Source organism: Hylobates moloch, unplaced genomic scaffold (genome assembly GCF_009828535.3).
Source record: "Hylobates moloch isolate HMO894 unplaced genomic scaffold, HMol_V3 SCAFFOLD_13, whole genome shotgun sequence".
In the NCBI taxonomy this organism is placed as follows: domain Eukaryota; kingdom Metazoa; phylum Chordata; class Mammalia; order Primates; family Hylobatidae; genus Hylobates; species Hylobates moloch.
Window position 1 is genome coordinate 42516863 of NW_026652288.1, and position 21315 is coordinate 42538177.

Consider the following 21315-nt stretch of genomic DNA (forward strand, 5'->3'; position numbering starts at 1 on the left):
GCATTATTTTTTCTGAGAAACAGTATTTGAATGTTTACGACTAAAGCATTACGTAAATAGAATTATCATCCGGAATATCACAACATAATAGGCATGCATTAACTTATGCAAAATAGATACAATATTGGACTGTAAGTCAAAATAATTGGTTTCTAATCCTAGATTTGACCAAATCTTCAATGTCTTTGCTTTAATCTGTTAAGACATATGAAACAGTAAAAATGAATGTAGAATAAACTGAAGAGACTGTAATTTTAATAATCCTTCAAATGAGATACAGACAATTAGCTAAGAAGCTGAGTTTCTAAACCACAATTCCTATGCTGCCTTCAGACAACAGGCAGTGACTCTGCTTCACACATTATGAATACTCTATAAACATAAGCAAGATTCAAGAAAGGATAGAACAAACCTTTAGAGTACCTAGAATACATGTAGGTACTCAAAAAAATTCTGTTAAACTGAATTGAAAAAACTAAACGCACTATAACAGACCACTTTTTACAAAGGGCACAACATGCAACTATATACACAAATACATAAGGAAATTAGCACTTACCAAAAGACTGTAAAACTGCTTAATCAGAACAGATACTACTCTCAGCAAACGCATGCAGATAGGAAAATATGGTTTTTCAACTGGTGCTGGAGAAGATGAGGTGCTGGAACCTTGTCTGAACTTTATATTTGGAGAAAAGAGCTTTATCACAAGAGGACATACCCTTTCTTTGAGGAGGAAACTAAATTCTTGGTGCTATTTGCAAGGAAAAAAGAAAGAAAAAAAAATGAACTTTATTTGTACTTAATACTTCTAAAAACACAGTCTCACTAGGAAACAAAACTTCTTAATAACCAGTATTAATAATTTAGCTTTACTATAAGTTTATATGTTTTAGTATTTTATAGTTACATACAATTTTGAAATTCGTATTGCACTTAGACAGTCTAAGGTCAGAACAGTCATCAGAGCCCAGCATGGTGGCTCATGCCTGAAATCTTAGCATTTTGGGAGCCCAAGGTGGGAGGATAGCTTGAGCCCAGGAGTTCAAGATGAGCCTTGGCAACACAGTGAGACCCCATCTCTACAAAAAAAAATTAAAATATTAGCCAGGTATGGTGGCACACACCAGTAGTCCCAGCTATCTGGGAGGCTGAGGTGGAAGGAACACTTGAACCCAGGAGGTCAAGGCTGCAGTGAGCCATGATCATGCCACTGCCCTCCAGTCTGGGTAACAGAACAAGATGCTGTCTCAAAAAAAAAATAATAATAATAATAATCAGTATTACAAGAAGTTTTTGAAAGAATATAAGTTTAAAAGGAATATTTAAGGATTTTAGAATTAAGTAATTGGTGATTAATAGAAACTTCAATTTTAGCTGGACACTGGTAATTAAAAACATAAACAGAAGAAAGAAAATAGAGCCAGGCATGGTAGCTCAGGCCTGGAATCTTAGCACTTTGGGAGGCTGAGATAGGAGGATTGCTGGCATCCAGGAGTTCAAGACCAGCCTGAGCAACACAGGGAGACCCTGTCTCAACAACAACAACAACAACAACAACAAAAATTAGCTGGATGTAGTGGTGCCTCCTGCGGTCCCAGCTACTTGGGTGGCTAAAGTGGAAGGATCACTTGAGCCCAGGGAGGTTGAGGCTGCAGTGAGCCATGATCACACCACTGTACTCCAATCTGGGCAATGGAGCAAGACCCTATCTCACACAGAAAAAAAAAAAAGAGAAAGAAAAAGAAAAGAAAAGAAAAGCTATACAAATTCAAGCAAATAGTTTAAAATAGGTAGCTGAGGAAAGAAAATTTCCCAATAAAGTATAAGTTATATAATTCACTGATTTCATTTTTCAAAGAACAATTCCATTCATGCAGAGATTTAATAATTAACTTAAAATTTTGTTCTGCTTGGACTGCTTGAACAGAACATGACGAGCTGATAAAAAATGCAATGGCAAACAAGCATAATTATTTTACAAGTCAGGGAATCTTGCAAATAATTCTTAAATTTTACTTATAGTCATGATATATCATAAAGCACTCCTTAACCTGTTAATTCCCTGCCTATATTAGCCAAGAGCAATCCCATTTCACTGACAATATAAGGCCTAGGCTGTATTTAATGACTAGCCTCAAATACATTTTGTTGTAGTCATCCAAATTTCATTGAAGCTATAAACAAAGAAAATATCACAAAAATCATTTGACCTAATCCTTTAATCTTACAGAGAAGGAAAATAAGGCATAGAGCAGCTTCTTTGCTCAGAATCACAAAATTTTTTATGTGTATCTTTTTTTTTTTTTTTTTTTTTGAGATAGAGTTTCACTCTGTCACCCAGGCTGGAGTGCAATGGCACAATCTCGGCTCACTGCAACCTCCACCTCCCAGGTTCAAGCAATTCTCCAGCCTCAGCCTCCCAAGTACCTGAGATTACAGACATGTGCCACCACGCCTGGCTAATTTTTGTATTTTTAGTAGAGATGGGGTTTCACCATGTTGGGCAGGGTCTCCTGACCTCAGGTGATCTGCCTGCCTCAGCCTCCTCCCAAAGTGCTGTGATTACAGGCATAAGCCACTAAATGTACGTTTTTAAAAATCAGATTCTCAAGAAAGAAAATCTGAAAACACAGATAAATAAAAAGATAAAAATAAAAGTCTTGCCTAATCTCACCTCCTGGAGATTAGTGGACTAGTCATTGTTAACTTCTGCATGTATACTCTTCCAGACTTTTATAAATATTTTAGTATACTTTTTCATTCTTTCCCCCAAAATGAGATCTTAAGAGATAAATGATTTGAAATTACACTCTCACATCTACAGTTAGTTTGACTGCCAAAATGAAAAGTAAAGTCCACTTTCATATTTTACAAAAATAATTATTTTGTATATTGGTTAATATATAAACATACTGGTAATTCTTAAGCAATTCTTAAAAGTTTTACCAATTCACTGTTTCCCTCTCACTACTCAACTCACTACAGTTGGGTTTCCTCCTGCACTATCACCAACCATCCCAACTCTACTTCTCCACTTCTCATTATATTCATCATGATCTCTGTGGCCAAAGCACTTTCCAGTCTTTCCAATCTTCGTCTTATCAAATCTCTTTGTTTTTGTTTTGTTTTGTTCTGTTTTTGAAATAGGGTCTTGCTCTGTCACCCGGGCTGGAGTGCAGTGGTATGATCATGGCTCACTGCAGCCTTGACCTCCTGGGGTCAAACGATCCTCCCACCTCTTAGCCTCCCAAGTAGCTGAGACTACAGGCATGTGCCACCAGGCCCAGCTGATTTTTTTTTTAATTTTTCGTAGAGACAAGGTCTCACTATGTTGCCCAGGCTGGTCTTGAACTCCTGAACTCAGGCCATCTGACCGCCTCAGCCCCTCAAAGTGCTAAGATTACAGGTGTGAGCCACTGAGCCTACCAGATCTCTGTGAACCATCTGATATAACTGATTACTTGCTTCATCTTGAAACTTTCTTTGCTTTTGTCTTTTATTATGTCACACTCTCTTAGATTTGTTCCTGCCTTCTGGCCTTGTGTTCTCAGTCTCTTGTATATGCTCATCCTCAACTGTTTAATGTTGAGCTTCCTCAGAGTTCCAGAGTACCATGCCCTTGCTTTGTACTCTAGGTTCTTATCACAGAAAATCTCATTCACTCCCATATCTTCAATTAGCAACTATATGCCAGGAACATTTAAATTTATAATTTCAGCCCCAAACCTTGAAAGGCATAAGTCCAACTAACATTTTGCACGTCTCACAGATACCTTGAAATTAGTATATATATGAATAATGTGTCCTTTGTGATAAAAATTCTGCCCATGGAGTACTCCATCTTAGCAAATGGTTCACTGTTCAAGCCAGAAAGCTAGAAATCATCTTTGACACTGCCTTTTTCATCTTCCACTACAACACTTCATTGAGGCAAAAGGCAAAGCTTCAATGCCCTTAAAGCTTATTTTTCTAGAAAAGAAGACATCCTTTCTTAGGGTCGCTGCTCTTTGAATTCCTTCTGTGTGGAGCATTCTTTTCCTGTTCTCTCTGTATCTCCTAACTACTCTTAATCCTTCATTTACAAGCTTAAGTATCCTATCCTTGATTTATTACCAACTCTCCACCAGGTCTGGTCCCGTTATTCATCTCCTAACACTTTTAATACTTTTTCTTCACAACACTCATCAAGCCTTATCAACTCAGTTAAAATCTGTCTCCCCATTAGAATTGTAAGTGCCACAGGGCAAAGATTTTATCAGTCTTATTTAACTTCTGTATACTTGGCATAAAACTTAAGTGACTGGTAAATTTTGATTGCATATGTGAATGATGAGTTAAAAAAAGAAACAAACATTTATCTCTGGAAGAAAATTGTACAGGATGAAATTCTAGGATCTTACACAGAGAATTCTTCCCCTTCCATGCTTTATAGCAAGAAGAATAAAGTAAATTTTGTAAGTATAATAAATCCGTAAAAACAGGCCAGGTGCGACAGCCCACGCCTGTAATCCCAGCACTTTGGGAGGCCGAGGTGGGCAGATCACGAGGTCAGGAGATCGAGACCATCCTGGCCAACATGGTGAAACCCTATCTCTACTAAAAAAAAATACAAAAAATTAGCCAGGCATGGTGGCAGGCGCCTGTGGTCCCAACTACTCGGGAGGCTGAGGCAGGAGAATGGCGTGAACATGGGAGGTGGAGCTTGCAGTGAGCCGAGATCACGCCACTGCACTCCAACCTGGGCGACAGAGCAAGATTCTGTCTCAAAAAAAAAAAAAAAAAAAGAAAAGAAAAGAAAAAAAATCTGTAAAAACAGTTTCAAATCTTTTCCTATAAAGTCAGAAAACATGACCCAAACATAAAACTTTTAAATTCAAATTCATTAACCAATTCATTCATTCAAATATTTATCAAACACCTGCCATATGCCAGGCACTATTACTAAAGACACCTATACAACAGTGTACTAAATCCCTGCCTCTAGAGTTTATCTTCTTGTAGGGAAAGAGAGAAAATAAAATAATACACAATATATAATAATATATAATATATATATACGTGTGTGTGTGTGTCAGGCAGGAGATGGTAAGTGCTACAGAGAAAAATAAAGAGAGATAAGAAAGATAGGCCGGGCGTGGTGGCTCACGCTTGTAATCCCAGCACTTTGGGAGGCCGAGGCGGGCGGATCACGAGGTCAGGAGATCGAGACCACGGTGAAACCCCGTCTCTACTAAAAATACAAAAAATTAGCTGCGCGTGGTGGCGGGCGCCTGTAGTCCCAGCTACTTGGAGAGGCTGAGGCAGGAGAATGGTGTGAACCCGGGAGGCGGAGCTTGCAGTGAGCCGAGATTGCACCACTGCACTCCAGCCTGGGCGACAGAGCGAGACTCCGTCTCAAAAAAAAAAAAAAAAAAAGAAAGATAATGGTGCTGGTAGGAAAAAAGGTTGCCATTTTACACAATGTGGTTGGGGAAGATGTGTCTCATAAGTTGACGATTGAGCAAAGCCCTCAAAAAAATAAGACAGCAAGCCATATGAGGAAAAAAGGATTCTAGGCCCAGGAATATAAGTACAAAGGCCCTGGGGCAGGAGTCTGCTTGAGGCACTTCAGAAACAACAAGAAGGACAGTGCAGCCAAAGGGTGAGGGCAAAGAGAACAGAGGAAAGAAACAAGATCAGGGAATACTGGGTACTAAGTCATGAAAAGTTCCACAGAGCATAAGGACACTTCATCTTTTAGTCTGATAAGGAGGATATCAACTGAAGCAATTTACAAGAGACTAAAAAGATTTGACTTTTTTAAAAGACCATTCTGGATGTGGTGTCATAAACAACTATAATAAGTGGTACAAGTATTAATATATATGCAAGCAGACCAGTTAGGAAGCCAACACAATAATTCAAGTAAGAGGTGATGGTAGCTTAGACTAGAATAATTGTAGAAGTGATAAGAAGTGACTGGATCCTGAATATATTTTGAAGTGATGGTCGGGATGTGATGTGTAAATAAAAAAGAGAGGATATGGAGAGAAACTAATTTGGATCAACATGAGTTCAAATCCCAACTCCATCACTTATAAACCATGACACTGCAGACAAATTGTTTAATCCTCTGGATGTTGTGGTTTCCTCATGTGTAAAACAGTGATAACTGGTATCTCAGGCAGTTGGGAAGATAGAATATAATATGTAAGGAATCTGGCACATAGCATGTAGCAGGCAGTCAAGAAATGACAGCTACTATGACTATTATTTATACAAGAGTGCTGGACAAATTATATCTAAATACTGCTTATCCCATTACACTACAAGAAAGGGAATCATCAGTATATACTGCTCGCCAAAAGCATTTAACAACTGCCTAATGTATACCAAAAATTATGAGCCATATAAAAATAATTTCAGCTCCAAATCCTGGCCTAAAAAATCTTATATTACTGCAGTACTTGATTCACTCATTTTGTAGGTAAGAGCAAAGGATAAAATGGATTTACTTAGGGAGGAAGCATGGTAGGGGAAGGAGCTAGATGAGTAGTTAAAAAACCTAAATTACAGTTCAAGACCTGCTAATAACCAAGGGATCCTGTGCAAGTCACTGACTTGATTTTGGACTTTGGTTGTTTTCCATTTAAGTTATGTGAAAACACATAGCTAGATATATAAGCAAGTAAAAATCAATAATTTCTTTAGGCTTTTAAATATTACACAAGTAGCTCACATACCACATTTCCTTCACAGACCCATACACTGGGAAATACCTATTAATAGATTGTCTCTAGAGATTCTTTCTATTATTAAAATTCCAAAATGCTAAGGCACTAAAAAAAAAAAAGTAATGTAACACTAAACTGTTATATGTCTAAAGTTTGAGGCTACAATTCTCCACATTTTTCTTTCCTTCCTTTTTTTTTTTTTTTAAATTTAAGAAATGGGGTCTCGCTCTCTCACCCAGGCTGGAATGTAGTGGTATGAACACGGCTCACTGCAAACTTGACCTCCTGGGCACAAGCGATTCTCCTGCCTCAGTCTCCTGAACAGCAGGGACTACAGACATGCACCACCACGCCTAGCTTTTTAAAAAAATTTTTGTTTTATTTATCTTTTTTGAGACAGAGTCTTGCTCTGTCACCTAGGCTGGAGTGAAGTGGTGCGATCTTGGCTCACCGCAACCTCTGCCTCCCAGGTTCAAGCAATTCTCCTGCCTCAGCCTCCTGAGTAGCTGAGACTACAGGCACCCGCCATCACGCCTGGCTAATTTTTGTATTTTTAGTAGAGGGGGTTTCACCATATTGGCCAGGCTGGTCTCAAACTCCTGATCTTATGACCCACCCACCTCGGCCTCCCAAAGTGCTGGGATTACAGGCATGAGCCACCGCGCCCAGCCTTTTCATTTTATTTTCTGCATTGATGGTGTCTCACTATGTTGCCTAGGCTGGTCTCGAACTCCTAGGCTCAAGCAATCCTCCCACCTCAGCCTCCCAAAGTGTTGGGATTACAGGCATGAACCACCAAGTCTGGCCTCTTTGCAACTTTTAAGGTGGAAAAAAAATACACGTTGCTTTCTTTAAAAATATCTGTAAAACAATTAAGATTAACTTTGTCACAAGATACTATAAATGGCTTACTTGTAAAAAGACCTGTGGAAAATCATTGAGGACTGACTCAAGTAATTCGAGGCCAAACGTCCGAGTCATTTCTGTCATGCCCACTAGCCAATAAGGAGCATCAGCATTAACCAATTGACAAAGATCCTGGGAAAATAAATCCAACAATTTCACGTGCTAGAATTAAATGTGCTTTTCAAAACTCACAGTTCATAAATCTTTAAAAAAAATCTCTCTTCTTATATAATACATGTTTTTGCTCCTTAGAAACTAAGCACTGGTAATTCCAATTTTGACAAATTGTGTAATTGATAGATTATATAAGTAAACTTTTAAAGAATCATATAACTACTGACAACACAGAGACAGTAGACACATAAATGATTAATCTAACATTATTTCAAATGAAAAAATAAGCTTTTAATCCGAAGTAATAATATTTTCAGTACAGATTAATCTTGTTTTACCTAAAATTATTTATTCATGACAAGTGATGTAAAAATCAGGTACCTATGTATCAAATTATACTACACAGACCAAATTTATTACTTAAATTTTCCTTGTTTAAAGAAACTTTTTTTTTGTATGACTAGTTGTTTCTGATATACCTGTTTTCTAGTCCTGCATTTATTTCATTTTATTTTCTTAAAGTAAGTCATAACATTTTATCATGTTAATTAGCTATAAAGTAAATATAAAAGTTGTTCTTTAGAACTATTTTAATACTACCTTTGACATATTTTCAAAAAAATTCACATTAAAAAAATTAGACATAAAATCCTCAACTAAAAAATTCACACAAAACTATATTTTAGAATAAAAATTACTTTTATCAACTAAAATACCTGGAAAAGCATATATGCATCTTTAGCACAAGGTTTGAGGGTACTGACAGATCTTCTGTTACTATTTCCTTGTACCAGTACTGGTTGTTCTATAATATCTGCAATCAAAACAGGAGGGGTTTTAGGAGTTCATAATAGCCTTTAATAAATTATACATTCTGTTTAAAAGATAATGTTTAAAATAAATATTTGTTTATATAAGTTGTAATTATAATTTCAGAATTAAAATTTCCAATGTTAACATATGCCTCCAAAACAAAAAAAAAATGGAAATCTATTTTTACATCAAATACCATAAAAATCACTCTTTGCTACCTTACATTCACTCTAATAAGCTCGGTATCTTTGTCCATGCATTTGGTTTCCCAGTCTCCCATTCTTCAGCCCCTTTATTTCACAGACTTAAAATTCATATGATCTTTAAATGTGCTTTTAAATATCAAACAAACATATAAACGTTCACCATATGGTTAACTCCTCTACTATTTCACGGTCTTCAAGAGAATTACTGCTTGATCTGCTGCTGTTACCATGTCAGTTACAGATATTCACCAGCTAAGAATCAGCTAGGATGGTGTTTCCCAACTCAGCATTTCTTTAACTACTAGTAAAAAATATCATTCTCTGTTAGTTATGACAGCCTGTTTTGAATAAATATTGACTTAAAGACTACCTGAAAAAAAAAAAGTTCTAAGTATTTCTACCTTGCTATAAAGTATTAAATGGCAGATTAGCCTTAGAGACAAACAACTAAAACTACCAATCCAGGAATTTTATTGAGGTTATGAATGTATAAAACATTGGCCGGGCGCGGTGGCTCACGCTTGTAATCCCAGCACTTTGGGAGGCCGAGGCGGGCGGATCACGAGGTCAGGAGATTGAGACCACGGTGAAACCCCGTCTCTACTAAAAATACAAAAAAATTAGCCGGGTGTGGTGGCGGGCGCCTGTAGTCCCAGCTACTCGGAGAGGCTGAGGCAGGAGAATGACATGAACCCGGGAGGCGGAGCTTGAAGTGAGCTGAGATCGCGCCCCCGCCCGGGGGGAAAAGGGGGGACCCCCCACCAAAAAAAAAAAAAAAAAAAAAAAAACATTGAAACTGGGGAATTGCCCTGTGTTATTACAATATGATTTTGAATATTTTAACCAAATGGGACACATTATAATTCCTTAATATTTCAAACTACTAGAATTCTACCTGCATTTTTCCCCAAGAAAAAATAAAGAAAAAACAATATACCAAAGTGGAAATATTCTAACAAAGGTATTCGATAAAAATATTAAAAAAAAATTTTTTTTTTTTGAGATGGAGTCTTGCTCTGTCACCCAGGCTGGAGTGCAGTGGTGCAATCACAGCTCACTGCAACCTCTGCCTCCCGGGTTCAAGCGATTCTCCTGCCTCAGCCTCTGGAGTAGCTGGGACTACAGGTGCACGCCACCACACCCAGCTGATTTTTTGTATTTTAGTAGAGATGGGGTTTCACCCAGGCTTGTCTCAAACTCCTGAGCTCAGGCAATCTGTCCACCATGGCCTCCCAAAATGCTAGGATTACAGGCATGAGCCACGGCACCCAGCCAAAAATTAATTTTTATATTATTTAAATGTTCTTAACACACGTTAGCAGATACAGACAAAAATTTACGAGGGAAGCCCACTCTTGGAAATTTATCCTAAAGAAATAATTCAAAAAGATATGTAGGAAACCACCCAAAACAGTTACAAAACACTGAACACAATGCAAGTGTCCAATAGGGGACTAGTTCAGTTAAATTACAGAATGGCCATGAAATATAATGCAATCATTAAAATTTAAATTATGAGGATGAAGCAATAACATGAAAAATTCATAGAATGTAATGTTTGGTTAAAAAATACATATAATGCAATACTTGGTTTAAAATGTGAAATTATCATATTTAATACAAAATTATGCATACACTAGAAATAAACAAGGAAAACAAGGAGCCTATTCCTTAGAGGGATCAAATTGTGAGGAATTTATTTTTTAAATTGCCATTATAGACATAATAATGTTGATCATCTCAGCAAAGGCTGAAAGTTAATAAAAATGAAATCATCCAGGAACCACCCACGAAGTAAAACAACTTCTAGCACTTTACCTCTGTGTCGCTCATCCTCAGCAACCATCCTCTCAAAAACAACAGTAACAACTTGTCGCACTGTAGCAGCAGCTGTATTATTTGTAATATTATCTTTTGTGAAGTGTAGTCGAAAACAGAGAACAATTGCCTGAAAACACAATTTTCATTTAGTGTGAAATAAGATTGAAGAGCAAGGCCATTATCTTTATCACATGTAACTACAAATTGAATAATTTATGTTTGGTTGTTTCAATTACCAATATGGAAAGTCCCACCATTTACAATAAAATATAAAAATCCTCAGATTTTGATGTAATCCAAGTTGTCAGTAAATATATAGCCACAGAAGATTAGCTATGGTAATGTGAAACATACCTTTTAAAATTTGGTTCTTTTAACATCTATATAACAATGTGTTATGCTTTTACTTCCCCAAAATGACTTGCTTTGCAAATAACATGAACTCAAAGTTTGTTGTATCACTTAATGATCTGGAGAAGCTATGTGATTGCTAAGCATATAAATAAATAAAATTATGAAACTTTTAAAAGGAGTCTTTTTTTCTCTTAAAACTCAAGTTTATTGAGATGTAATTTATATACAATAAATAATAGAATCCCTTAAACTTATATAATTTGATGAGTTCTGACAAACATGTGGGCCCATGAAACTATGGCCACAATTGAGAAACGAAGTATTTCCATCACCCCAAAAGTTTTCTCGTGCTCCTTTGCCACCCATCTCTTCCTCTACTCTTGGCCCTAGGCAAGCACCCATGTGCTTTATTTACTGCAGATCAATGGGCATTTTCTATGATTTTTATCTGAACAGATTAATTCAGTATGTGCTCATTTGGGCCCAGCTTCTTCCACTTAGAATAATATTTGTGAAATTCATCCACTTTGTTCTGTTTATCAGTAGTTTGTACCTTTTATTACCAAGTAGTATTCTATTGTACGAGTACACCGTGTTTTGCTTATCCATTTACCTGCTGGTGAACGTTTGGGCAGTTTCCAGGTTCTGACTATTGTAAAAAAAAAAAAAAAAAAAAAAGCTGCTATGAACATTCATATATATAAGTCACTGTGAGGACATATGTTTTCATTTATCTTCGGTAAATATCTGGAAGTGAAATGGATGGGTCATCTGGTAAGAATAGGTTTAACTTTTTCAGAAAACCGCCAGTTGGCTGGGCATGGTGGCTCACGCCTGTAAACTTACCACTTTGGGAGGCTGAGGTGGGTGGTTTACTTGAGGCCAGGATTTGAAGACCAGCCTGGCCAACATGGTCAAACCCTGTCTCTACTAAAAACACAAAAATTAGTTGGGTGTGGTGGTGCACACCTGTAATCCCAGCTACTTGGGAGCCTGAGGCACGAGAATCCCTTGAGCCTGGGAGGTGGAAGGTTGCAGTGAGCCAAAATCGTGCCACTGCACTCCAACCTGGGTGACAGAGCAAGACTCTATCTCAAAAAAAAAAGAAAAGAAAAGAAACCACCAGTTTTCCCAGTGGTTTTACAATTTTACATTTCTGCCAGCAGTATATGTGAATTTAGAACTATCCCTACATCCTCCATAACACTTGATACGGTCTTTTTTCATTGTAACTATTCTAATGGAAGCATAATACTATTTCCTTATGGTTTTAATTTGTGTCCCTAATAATAACACTAAACTTCTTTTCATGTGTTTGTCACCTATTTGAATATATTATTTTAATGAAGTGTCTGTTGAAACCATTTGTCCATACTTAATTGGGTTGTCTGTGTTATGAATGAATTTTAAGAATTCTTTATACAGTCTAGATACAAGTCCTTTGTCAGATATTTGTATTTTCTCACATTCTGTGGCTTACTCAAGGATTTTAGATTTTGTGCCCTAATAAATCTTTACCTACCCCAATATCACGAAGATTTTCTCCTATTTATCCTTCCAAAAGTTTTCTACTTTTAAAAGTCATTCTTGGAGAAAAACATAACGGTAGTTTTAGAATCAATGCCTATCACCTTAACTATACTAAAAATTTTAAAAGACATAAGCCTTTGATATTGCTACTACTCTTTAGATTTCAACTAAAGGAAAGACACAGTACATAGTTATATAGAAGCCTTCATATTACTCAATTTCATACTATTTCTTTATACTTGATTTTTCTCATCCCCAATTATTGCATTTCCAAATTAACCAACATACTAAAATAAATCCTATAATCAGTTCTTATTTCTTTAGTAGATCAAATGAAAACCTTTAATAAAATTTTAAATATATGTATCAGAACAATAATTTGATAGCTAGAAACCAAGAGGAACGATACACAAAAGGATATACAAAAATATATACAGTATTTATATAGTTCATATAAGCTTAAAAGAATAAAGTATTTGCAATTAAAATCTCATTATGATCTAAGAACATCACTTGAGATAGTATACACAGCTTAATGTGACAGTATACTGTACTTCTTTACGAGCCATGCAAATTATAATAAAGCTATTACTGAGAGTCTCAAAAATTCCTTAGACAATAATTTATTTACTGCTATGGTACTCTCTACTTTCTGTTCTTTAGAAATATTTCATAATAAAAAACTTTTTAAAAAGTGAAATAAATAATAGAACGGCTCTTACATGTTCCAAAGTGGGTGGGAGTGATGACAAAATGAGAGCTAGCCATCATACATGCAATCTTATCTAGTATAAATAGTGAAAGGAGATTTGTCTAGCCATTTAAGAAACATATTTGAACTGTCTGGTTTACATACCATATACATGTGAAATTATGGGTAGGGAGAGGTATCACAGGGAATCTAAAATACTCAAGGCAGTATCTTTTTTTCTTTTTGAGACAGAGTGTCACTCTGTTGCCCAGGCTGGAGTGCAGTGGCACGATCTCGGCTCACTGCAAGCTCCGCCTCCTGAGTTCACGCCATTCTCCTGCCTCAGCCTCCCGAGTAGCTGGGACTACAGGCACCCGCCACCACGCCCAGCTAATTTTTTGTATTTTTAGTAGAGACGGGGTTTCACCACATTAGCCAGGATGGTCTCGATCTCCTGACCTCGTGATCTTACAACACGTTTTCTTTTTTTTTTTTCTTAGTTCCCTCCTTCCCTATTCTTACTCTTGGGCTACTTTCTCTCTTTTTTCCATTTCCTATTCACAACTCAGCCTGTTGGCTGTACCCAGGGGGCTTTGCTTAAGCACCCCAACCTGATTTCAACTCTAAACTGGAAAAAATAAGGTACCAACAGTTATTAACATGCAATGTCAATCATCACAATAGCTGTAGGGAAGTTGCTTTTGGGTCAAATGGCACCAAGCTTTTCTCTTTCAGCCAGCTTATTCAAATACTGTCTCAAAGCACATATGAACTCTGGCAAACAGTTTTCCTACCTTAGAAAGTGCCTCATCATGAACTACTGTATTGGTTGTTAAAAGAACAAGAACTGTTTGAAGTAGCTTAAGTTCTTCAAGACTATTCTCCATTAGCTGCCAAAGCATGTTAATTATATTTCCAGCTGCAGTCTGTAAAATAGTTATTTTAATTATTGTCAGCAAATAAAATATAGATGTTGATGTCCCTAAATAAGAAAAGGTATACAAACCTACCTCAGCTGAAGAGGATTTCTTGATCACAATAACAAAACCCATATTTTTAGATCTCTAGATCCAAACACATCTCTCAAGTAATTTAGGACTTACAATCAATTAATTCTCTCCCTCAAAAATTGTAATATCCTATTTGAATATATACAAATAGCAGCAAGCAGTTTTGTAATACCCAGTCAAAATCACAGCTCATTTCTACAATAATGTTGATAGATTGTATTCGGACATGAATAATATGGACATATGCAAATTAGCTATGAGCCTGCTGTTTCAGATACAAATACTTCATTTACAGTATGCTACGGAAAAAAAATACAACCCATATGAACAACACATTGGCACATTCAATTAAATCTGACATTGTTTAAGATGATACATTAATGTCAAAACATTTATTACTTCTATTATAGTACTTATGGAGTACAAAATTAAGATAACACCATTAAATTTGAGACCAACATGCAGATTCATGGTTAAGAAATATTTTTTCTCATTTCTCCATCATAAGGTTAGATACGAACAATACGTTTAAGTTAATGAAAAACAAATTACTACTCCATATAATCTAGGAAAGAGAGTCATGCTCTTCCCTCCTCTTTTTATAAAAGAAAAATTAAATAACCAATTAAATTGAAAACTTGCTTGAGTCTCAAAATTTTCATCTATATTACTGAACTGTGACTTCTTAGATTACAAATGACTTGCAAAAATACTTGTTTGTGAGTGTTTAATGAGGAGAAAATTTGGCAATATTTTAAATAAAGCCATTTTCTCCGAGCACATTGCTATTTATAAAGGTTTTATATTAAATATCAGGTATGTTTCATTCTCCTTTCATGAAAACTCCTGATTCAACTCTTAGGTGCAGTTTAGATAAAATCTTCACATTACCTCAGACACGACTTCATGTGACATGAGTCTCTGAATAGCAGCCAAACATAGCTGAGTGATCTTCGGTTCCTTGGTTCCACAACCCATTAAAAAAGGCTGTACAACCTCTGAGCTGTTCTCTTTCAGTGCTTCATTTAGAACATATATAAAGTAAATTATTAAAATTAATCTATAATTAAGAATGCATTTTTATATAATTACAACCAGTAATAGTGATCTCAAAAAAATCCACTTTATGTAGAATAAACACCAAAACAAAAATCGAGTAGCAAGAGTTAAAATACCTTGGACAGACACTCCAGACTCTGTATCTAAGCTATACGCCTTAACTACTGCTTTCCCATGCTTTTCTCCTAACACTCTGTCCTTTGGTTCTCCTCCATCTTCTGCTACAAACTCTATTAGGACATGGATTTTCAAAACTTCTTTCCCACCTCAAAAAAGCACTCTATTTCTTCATATACTGCAGGAGGGAAAACATAAATAAGAATTCCCACCCTAGAATAGAATCACTAAAAATAGTGCATACATCATCCCCACAATACTTGTAAATGAATATTAAGAAATTCCCTAGAATTTTATTATATGCCTTGAATTTAAACAGCCCTAATTTCTTCAAGAAATAAACATATTTCATTAAAAATAATAACATTACTCCTCTTATTACTGAAACAGCACTTTAAATTAATTGGGTGCACATGATATAATTCCAAACCTTAATTTAACTTCTTCTACCAAGCCAGCTCACTCAGAAGTTTTTAAGTGGCAATAAAAATGTAAGAGGTTAGAAAATGTACAAACTGAATTACGCATAATTAAATTTACAAAATGAAATTAAATCTACACACATTTACTGAAAGGTTACACAAAGATGGATATGACAAGTTTGTCATCCTTACAGACTTTGAATAAATGACACGGAATTCCAAGTCAAGAGAACATTAAACTTATAAGCGATTATTTGTTTTTTTTTTTGTTTTGTGTGTGTGTGTGTGTGTGTGTGTGTGTGTGTGTGTGTGTGTTTGTTTTTTTGTGACGGAATCTTGTTCTGTCCCCAGGCTGGAGAGCAGTGGCACTATCTTGGCTCACTGCAACCTCCGACTCCCTGGTTCAAGTGATTCTCCTGCCTCAGCCTCCCAAGTAGCTGGGATTACAGGCATGCGCCACCACGCCCGGCTAATTTTTGTATTTTTAGTAGAGACGGGGTTTCACCATGTTAGCCAGGATGGTCTCGATCTCCTGACCTCGTGATCCACCCGCCTCAGCCTCCCAAAGTGTTGGGATTACAGGCGTGAGCCACCGTGCCTGGCCGTGATTATTTTTTATTAAAAGAACTAACTCTGTCAGTTATTTTTTGAGGCAAGATATGCAATAAAGACATATAAATCTAAGTTTTAAAATGTTTCTCAAAAGAAATTGACACAAAGTAATCCAGAATCACCATTAAAAATGTAAAACCAGTGTTAACATTAATTTTATCATTTAAATCCTCACCTTCTTCCAAAGCTGTCTTTATGGTATGGTAAATTAAGACTACAACTTCCTACAGCCTGCTCTGCAAAGTCCCTCAGTATGCCAGCATAAATTACTGATTTAGCACAGCTAAAGATGGCAAATACAACTGGCAAAGAACAGTGTTCCCAAAAGGGCTCCCTGTCCTTATTCCCTTGCTTTCTTGTACACAAAGGTTTTGATTCAAATCTAGAGACAAAATTTCCATAACGATATGAATGATTAAAAGATGATGACCATAAAGCTCCTCATAAAGCTTCAATAAAATGATTAAATATCCTATCAGATTTAATCCTGCCAGAACCACTGAAGTGTGAGGCAACCCCTGTCTCTGCTGAACACTCCTTATTAAATGTTATTCAGGCAAATTAAAAGCTCTTAATAGTAACCAAGTTACATTTATAATTTTTCTGTGTTAATACATGTTTCTCATTTCAGCATCTCAATAATCTTAGAGAGTTTACAGGGCCTGATGCAGCCCTACTGATACAGTAAGTAGGTAGTAAAGCCAGAATGTGAAAATACTGTATGTCTTCTAACTCCTGGTTCACTATTCTTCCTACAATATTATGCTGCCACTCCTCATGGTACATAGCACCCTGACAATAATGGAAGTTAAAAGAGGACCCAATGATTTTGATTTAAAGTTGTCTGCCACTCCTTATGGTACATAGCACCCTGACAATAATGGAAGTTAAAAGAGGACCCAATGATTTTGATTTAAAGTTGTCTGCCTAAGTCTTCAGACAAATAAAGGAAAATGAACTCGTTTTCATAAAAGACAAAAAAGAAGATATACTTTCATAGGGTTTAAGATGCCAGTGATTTTAAGACATACCCATATATCACAACAACAAAAAAAGTCAGTGCCAATTAAACTACGACACAATGCTTTCTAATCACTTAGAATTTTTCTTCACAATTTCATCCTCTGGGCCATAAACAGCACTGGGAATGAACACCTTATTTCTTGAAAGAGTACTTCACTATTGTCTCTGAGATTTTCTTCTAAGTCAATGGCACCCATTCTGCATGTTTTGTTGCTGGTGCTTTTTTGATCTTACCATAAGATGTTAACAGAAAGTTTTCAATAACTAGGGTGACATTTTAAATAGCAATTCAACTCAACATATGTGGTATCAACAATGCATGCAACTCAACTGATGTGATAATAACATGAAGTACCATGAACAAGTTCATGCACATATTGAAAAAGATAACTACAACATCACCTGGCTCATAATGATTCTAAGATGCCATCAACTGCAAGATGCATACCAATCAGGGGATGTTAAAAGGTGAAAAAACTGTGCTTATTAAAATCAACAAAATAAGGTGAGTCATGGTGAAATGCTGTGTACATGTTGGCTACAACCAGGTCTATCAAGCTGAGATAAACTTAAGGTAGTAATAAAAATTAATTTTTAAATTTATTTTAATGTAATTCAAAGGAATCAAACATCTATTTCTCATCTGTTCCCTCCCAATTTATATGAGAATAATCAAAAAGGAAGTTTATATGTTATCGAGAATAAATGATCAACAAAACAATAAAACCTAGTTATCTATTCTAAGTCTTCTGAAGTATACTTTGAAAAACAAAAACACATCCACTGTATTGAGATCATAATTCAGTAAGAGAAAAATCATAAGGAAAAAAGTTACTGCTTTTCCTTTTCTTCTTTAAAAAGTGGTAATAGTCCAAAGAAGTATAAATTATTCTTGCTCTTCCAACTGAGAGATACCCACTCTCCACAATAACTTTAATCATATGTTAGTTAATGATAGCTTTACGTAAATACCTTCCTACAGACTGAGATTTTAGAAATCACACTGAGGAAAAGGCTGTACAGCAATATAAAGAAGACATTTCACTTTAACCATTTTCTATGTCATTCCAGAAAAAAAACAAAACAACAACAACAAAAAAACAGAAAAAGCTGATTCTTTTTGATCAAAGTTATTTGTTTATATTTTCATTAAAACATAAAAATAGGTTACGGTGAGGGATAAAAGAAAAAGTTTATTTTCCACCTAAGTCCCTCAATAAGTGTAACTCTTTAATAGAGTAACACCGTGTGTTGGATAAGTATTGTATTTCCAAATTATATAACTGTGAGATCAAATGATGCACTTTCACACACCTGAAAAAGGTCCACCAGGTCCCCATATCCTAGGGGTTTCCTTGCTCTGAGCAGTTTCACTGCATAATTGCAGTTTTTATCCTGGAAAAAAAGAATTAAACTAGGATACCCCACTATGAATCATATTAACAGGGGTAATAAAAGTTTTATTGTGAAAAATTTTAACGGCCATTAAAAAATAAACTTCAATTCTTATGAAAGACAATGTGACTTAGACATTATTTTGATACTCAAAATGCTTAAAATCTAGTTCTGGGGAAGACTGATATTCCTAACAACATTAAAAAGTATTTTAGTGGGTTCAAAAGGTCTGAAAATATATTTAAATGATTCCGGAATGAGGACAAATGAAAGTCTAGGCAGTTTCACATTAAAAGCACATTACAGGAAAGGGAAGGGCTATTTAACAAATGATGTTCGTTCAATTGGTTAGTAATTTTGCAAAAGAAAAAATCTAAATCCTCACATTACCCGACATATTATTAAGAAAAATCAAAACATAAAATAAAAATGACTATCAACTATGTAGAAGGAGAAGGTCATCCTAAGTGCAGAGCTACAAAAGAAATCAGAAAAAGTGGTTAGGTTATATAAAACTGAAAAGCCTCTAGATAAAAAAATTAAAAGGTAAATGGCCTAGAAAAAATATGATATCAACATGATGGGAGGTTAATATTTTTCCTGTATCAATAGCTCAAGCAATTTGACAAGGAAAACACAAAAGTTCGAAGAAATGAATGTAAAATTTTAAAAAAGAATAATTTAATACAGGGAAAAATGATCAACATCTAATGGAAGTAAGAATTCATTTGTCTATTTAATTACCAAAAGACTTTTAAAAATAATAATCCTGGCAAGGAGGTTATAAAAATCTGCTCACTTATTGTTGGTAAAGGTATAAACTTTCATCTTTTTGGAAAGCAGTATGGTAACATATTCTAAGAATTTTAAACATATTCATACCCTTTAACTTTATAATCCCACTTCTAGAAATTTATTAAGAAATAATTCTAAATACTGAAATATGCCTAACATAAGGAAATCGTTAAACTATAATCCACTTGCTGAAATATCATACAGCAATTTTATTAAATTTTTAAATTTCTTTTTCTTTATTATAGTTTAAGTTAGAACACGCAGGTTTGTTACACGGGTATACATATGCCATGGTGGTTTGCTGCACCCATCAACCCATCATCTACATTAGGTATTTCTCCTAATGCTATCCCTCCCCTGTCATACAGCAATTTAAAACATTTAAAAAGACTGGCATCAAAGAAAAATATTTATAACAAAAAATACAAATGATATAAGAATGTAAATTTTAAAAAGAAAAAAAGAATAAATAAAAGCACACTGTACTGCAGATAAACTATGTAATCTCCCTAGCTCAACAGGTCAATTTCTGAAAATGGCATTATTTACAGCCCCTCGTGTCTTCTAGCCTGGATTTTAGAAACCGCTTCCCAAAAGATCTCTGCCTAAATGATGATACACTGAAATATATCCTCCACACTGCTATCCTAATTTACTTAAAATATAAATATGAACGTGTCACTTCCCTGACTCAAACTCTTCCCATCATGCTGCTCAGGATATCACATAATGGCCCCTACGAAATTCCTGACACCTATTCCCCCTTCATACTTTACAGTCAGGCAACACTTCAATAGTGTATCCGAATACACCAAGCTGTAGACACAAACCTCATGTATTTAAGAAGTCCCCTTTACTTTATACTTTTATATTTTATTTGCCTGGCAAAGTCTTCCTCAGGCTTCCAGACTCAGCCTCAGATTCCCAGGCTGGGTTAGGTGCCTTCCCTATGTCCCCATAACAACCCTCTCTATACTTCCACCTTGGCATTAACCACACAGTATAAAAATTCTATGCTGAGGGTCAGTCTCCTTCATTTTTCTGTTATCTGGTTGACATGAACTTAAGATGATAAAACTCACGTACTCAAATCATGTAAAATTAAAGAGAGGTAGAAAAACATACTAGAGGCAGCAATGACTTAGTTGCCTCTTAGTGTAATTTATTTATTAGCCTATATTTAATGAAGGCTTACTATTTCCCATGTAGGATGCTAAATACTGGCAACACAAGTCACAATAAGATGTTGACTCTGACCTCAGGAAGTATGTCATCTAGAAGAAAAAGTTTCTAGAAAAGGTCTTCAAAAGCCAAATGAAGGAGTAGGTAGGCTAAACAGAATGAAGGGCACAAACATTTCTTTCAAGTGTATTTCTTGTATTTCCATATAGACTGGAGGTGAATTTCATTACCCATCTTTATATCTCCTCTAATGATTCTTACATAATTATTTACTCATTAGGAATATGTTGCATGATATATTCTATGGAAGTTTGTAAAATATCACAAGCACATTTTTTATAAGAAAATATATTAAATATATAAATATAAATGTATTCAATTTTAAAAGCAAATAAATTACCTTTTTAAATCAGAAAAAAATTCCAAAGTATATTTACTCATTGCTACTTAAAGACCTTTTAGTTATGACCTTTAAAAGCTCATAATTAAAAGGTCTTTTAAAAGAAGATGAGGGAACAACATGTGAAAAAAGAACAAAAGTCACATCTA

General features: G+C 35.4%; 1 protein-coding gene across 7 annotated transcripts in view; it reads right to left on the reverse strand.

Moving 5' to 3' along the window:
- MON2 (MON2 homolog, regulator of endosome-to-Golgi trafficking) overlaps positions 1 to 21315 on the reverse strand; it is a 132989-nt gene that overhangs the window by 90980 nt on the left and 20694 nt on the right. For 3 of the 7 annotated variants that reach the window (XM_032173177.2, XM_032173175.2, XM_058426981.1), the window contains exons 3-9: positions 15053 to 15180; positions 13946 to 14077; positions 11544 to 11579; positions 10574 to 10703; positions 8453 to 8550; positions 7629 to 7754; positions 560 to 754 (exon numbers count right to left, since the gene is read on the reverse strand). In XM_032173177.2, the coding sequence (XP_032029068.1) occupies positions 560 to 754; positions 7629 to 7754; positions 8453 to 8550; positions 10574 to 10703; positions 11544 to 11579; positions 13946 to 14077; positions 15053 to 15180 (845 nt within the window). Of the gene's footprint in view, positions 1 to 559; positions 755 to 7628; positions 7755 to 8452; positions 8551 to 10573; positions 10704 to 11543; positions 11580 to 13945; positions 14078 to 15052; positions 15181 to 18708; positions 21158 to 21315 lie in introns of those variants that run through there. The other 4 variants (XM_032173180.2, XM_032173179.2, XM_058426982.1 and 1 more) reach the window with 3 other exon arrangements.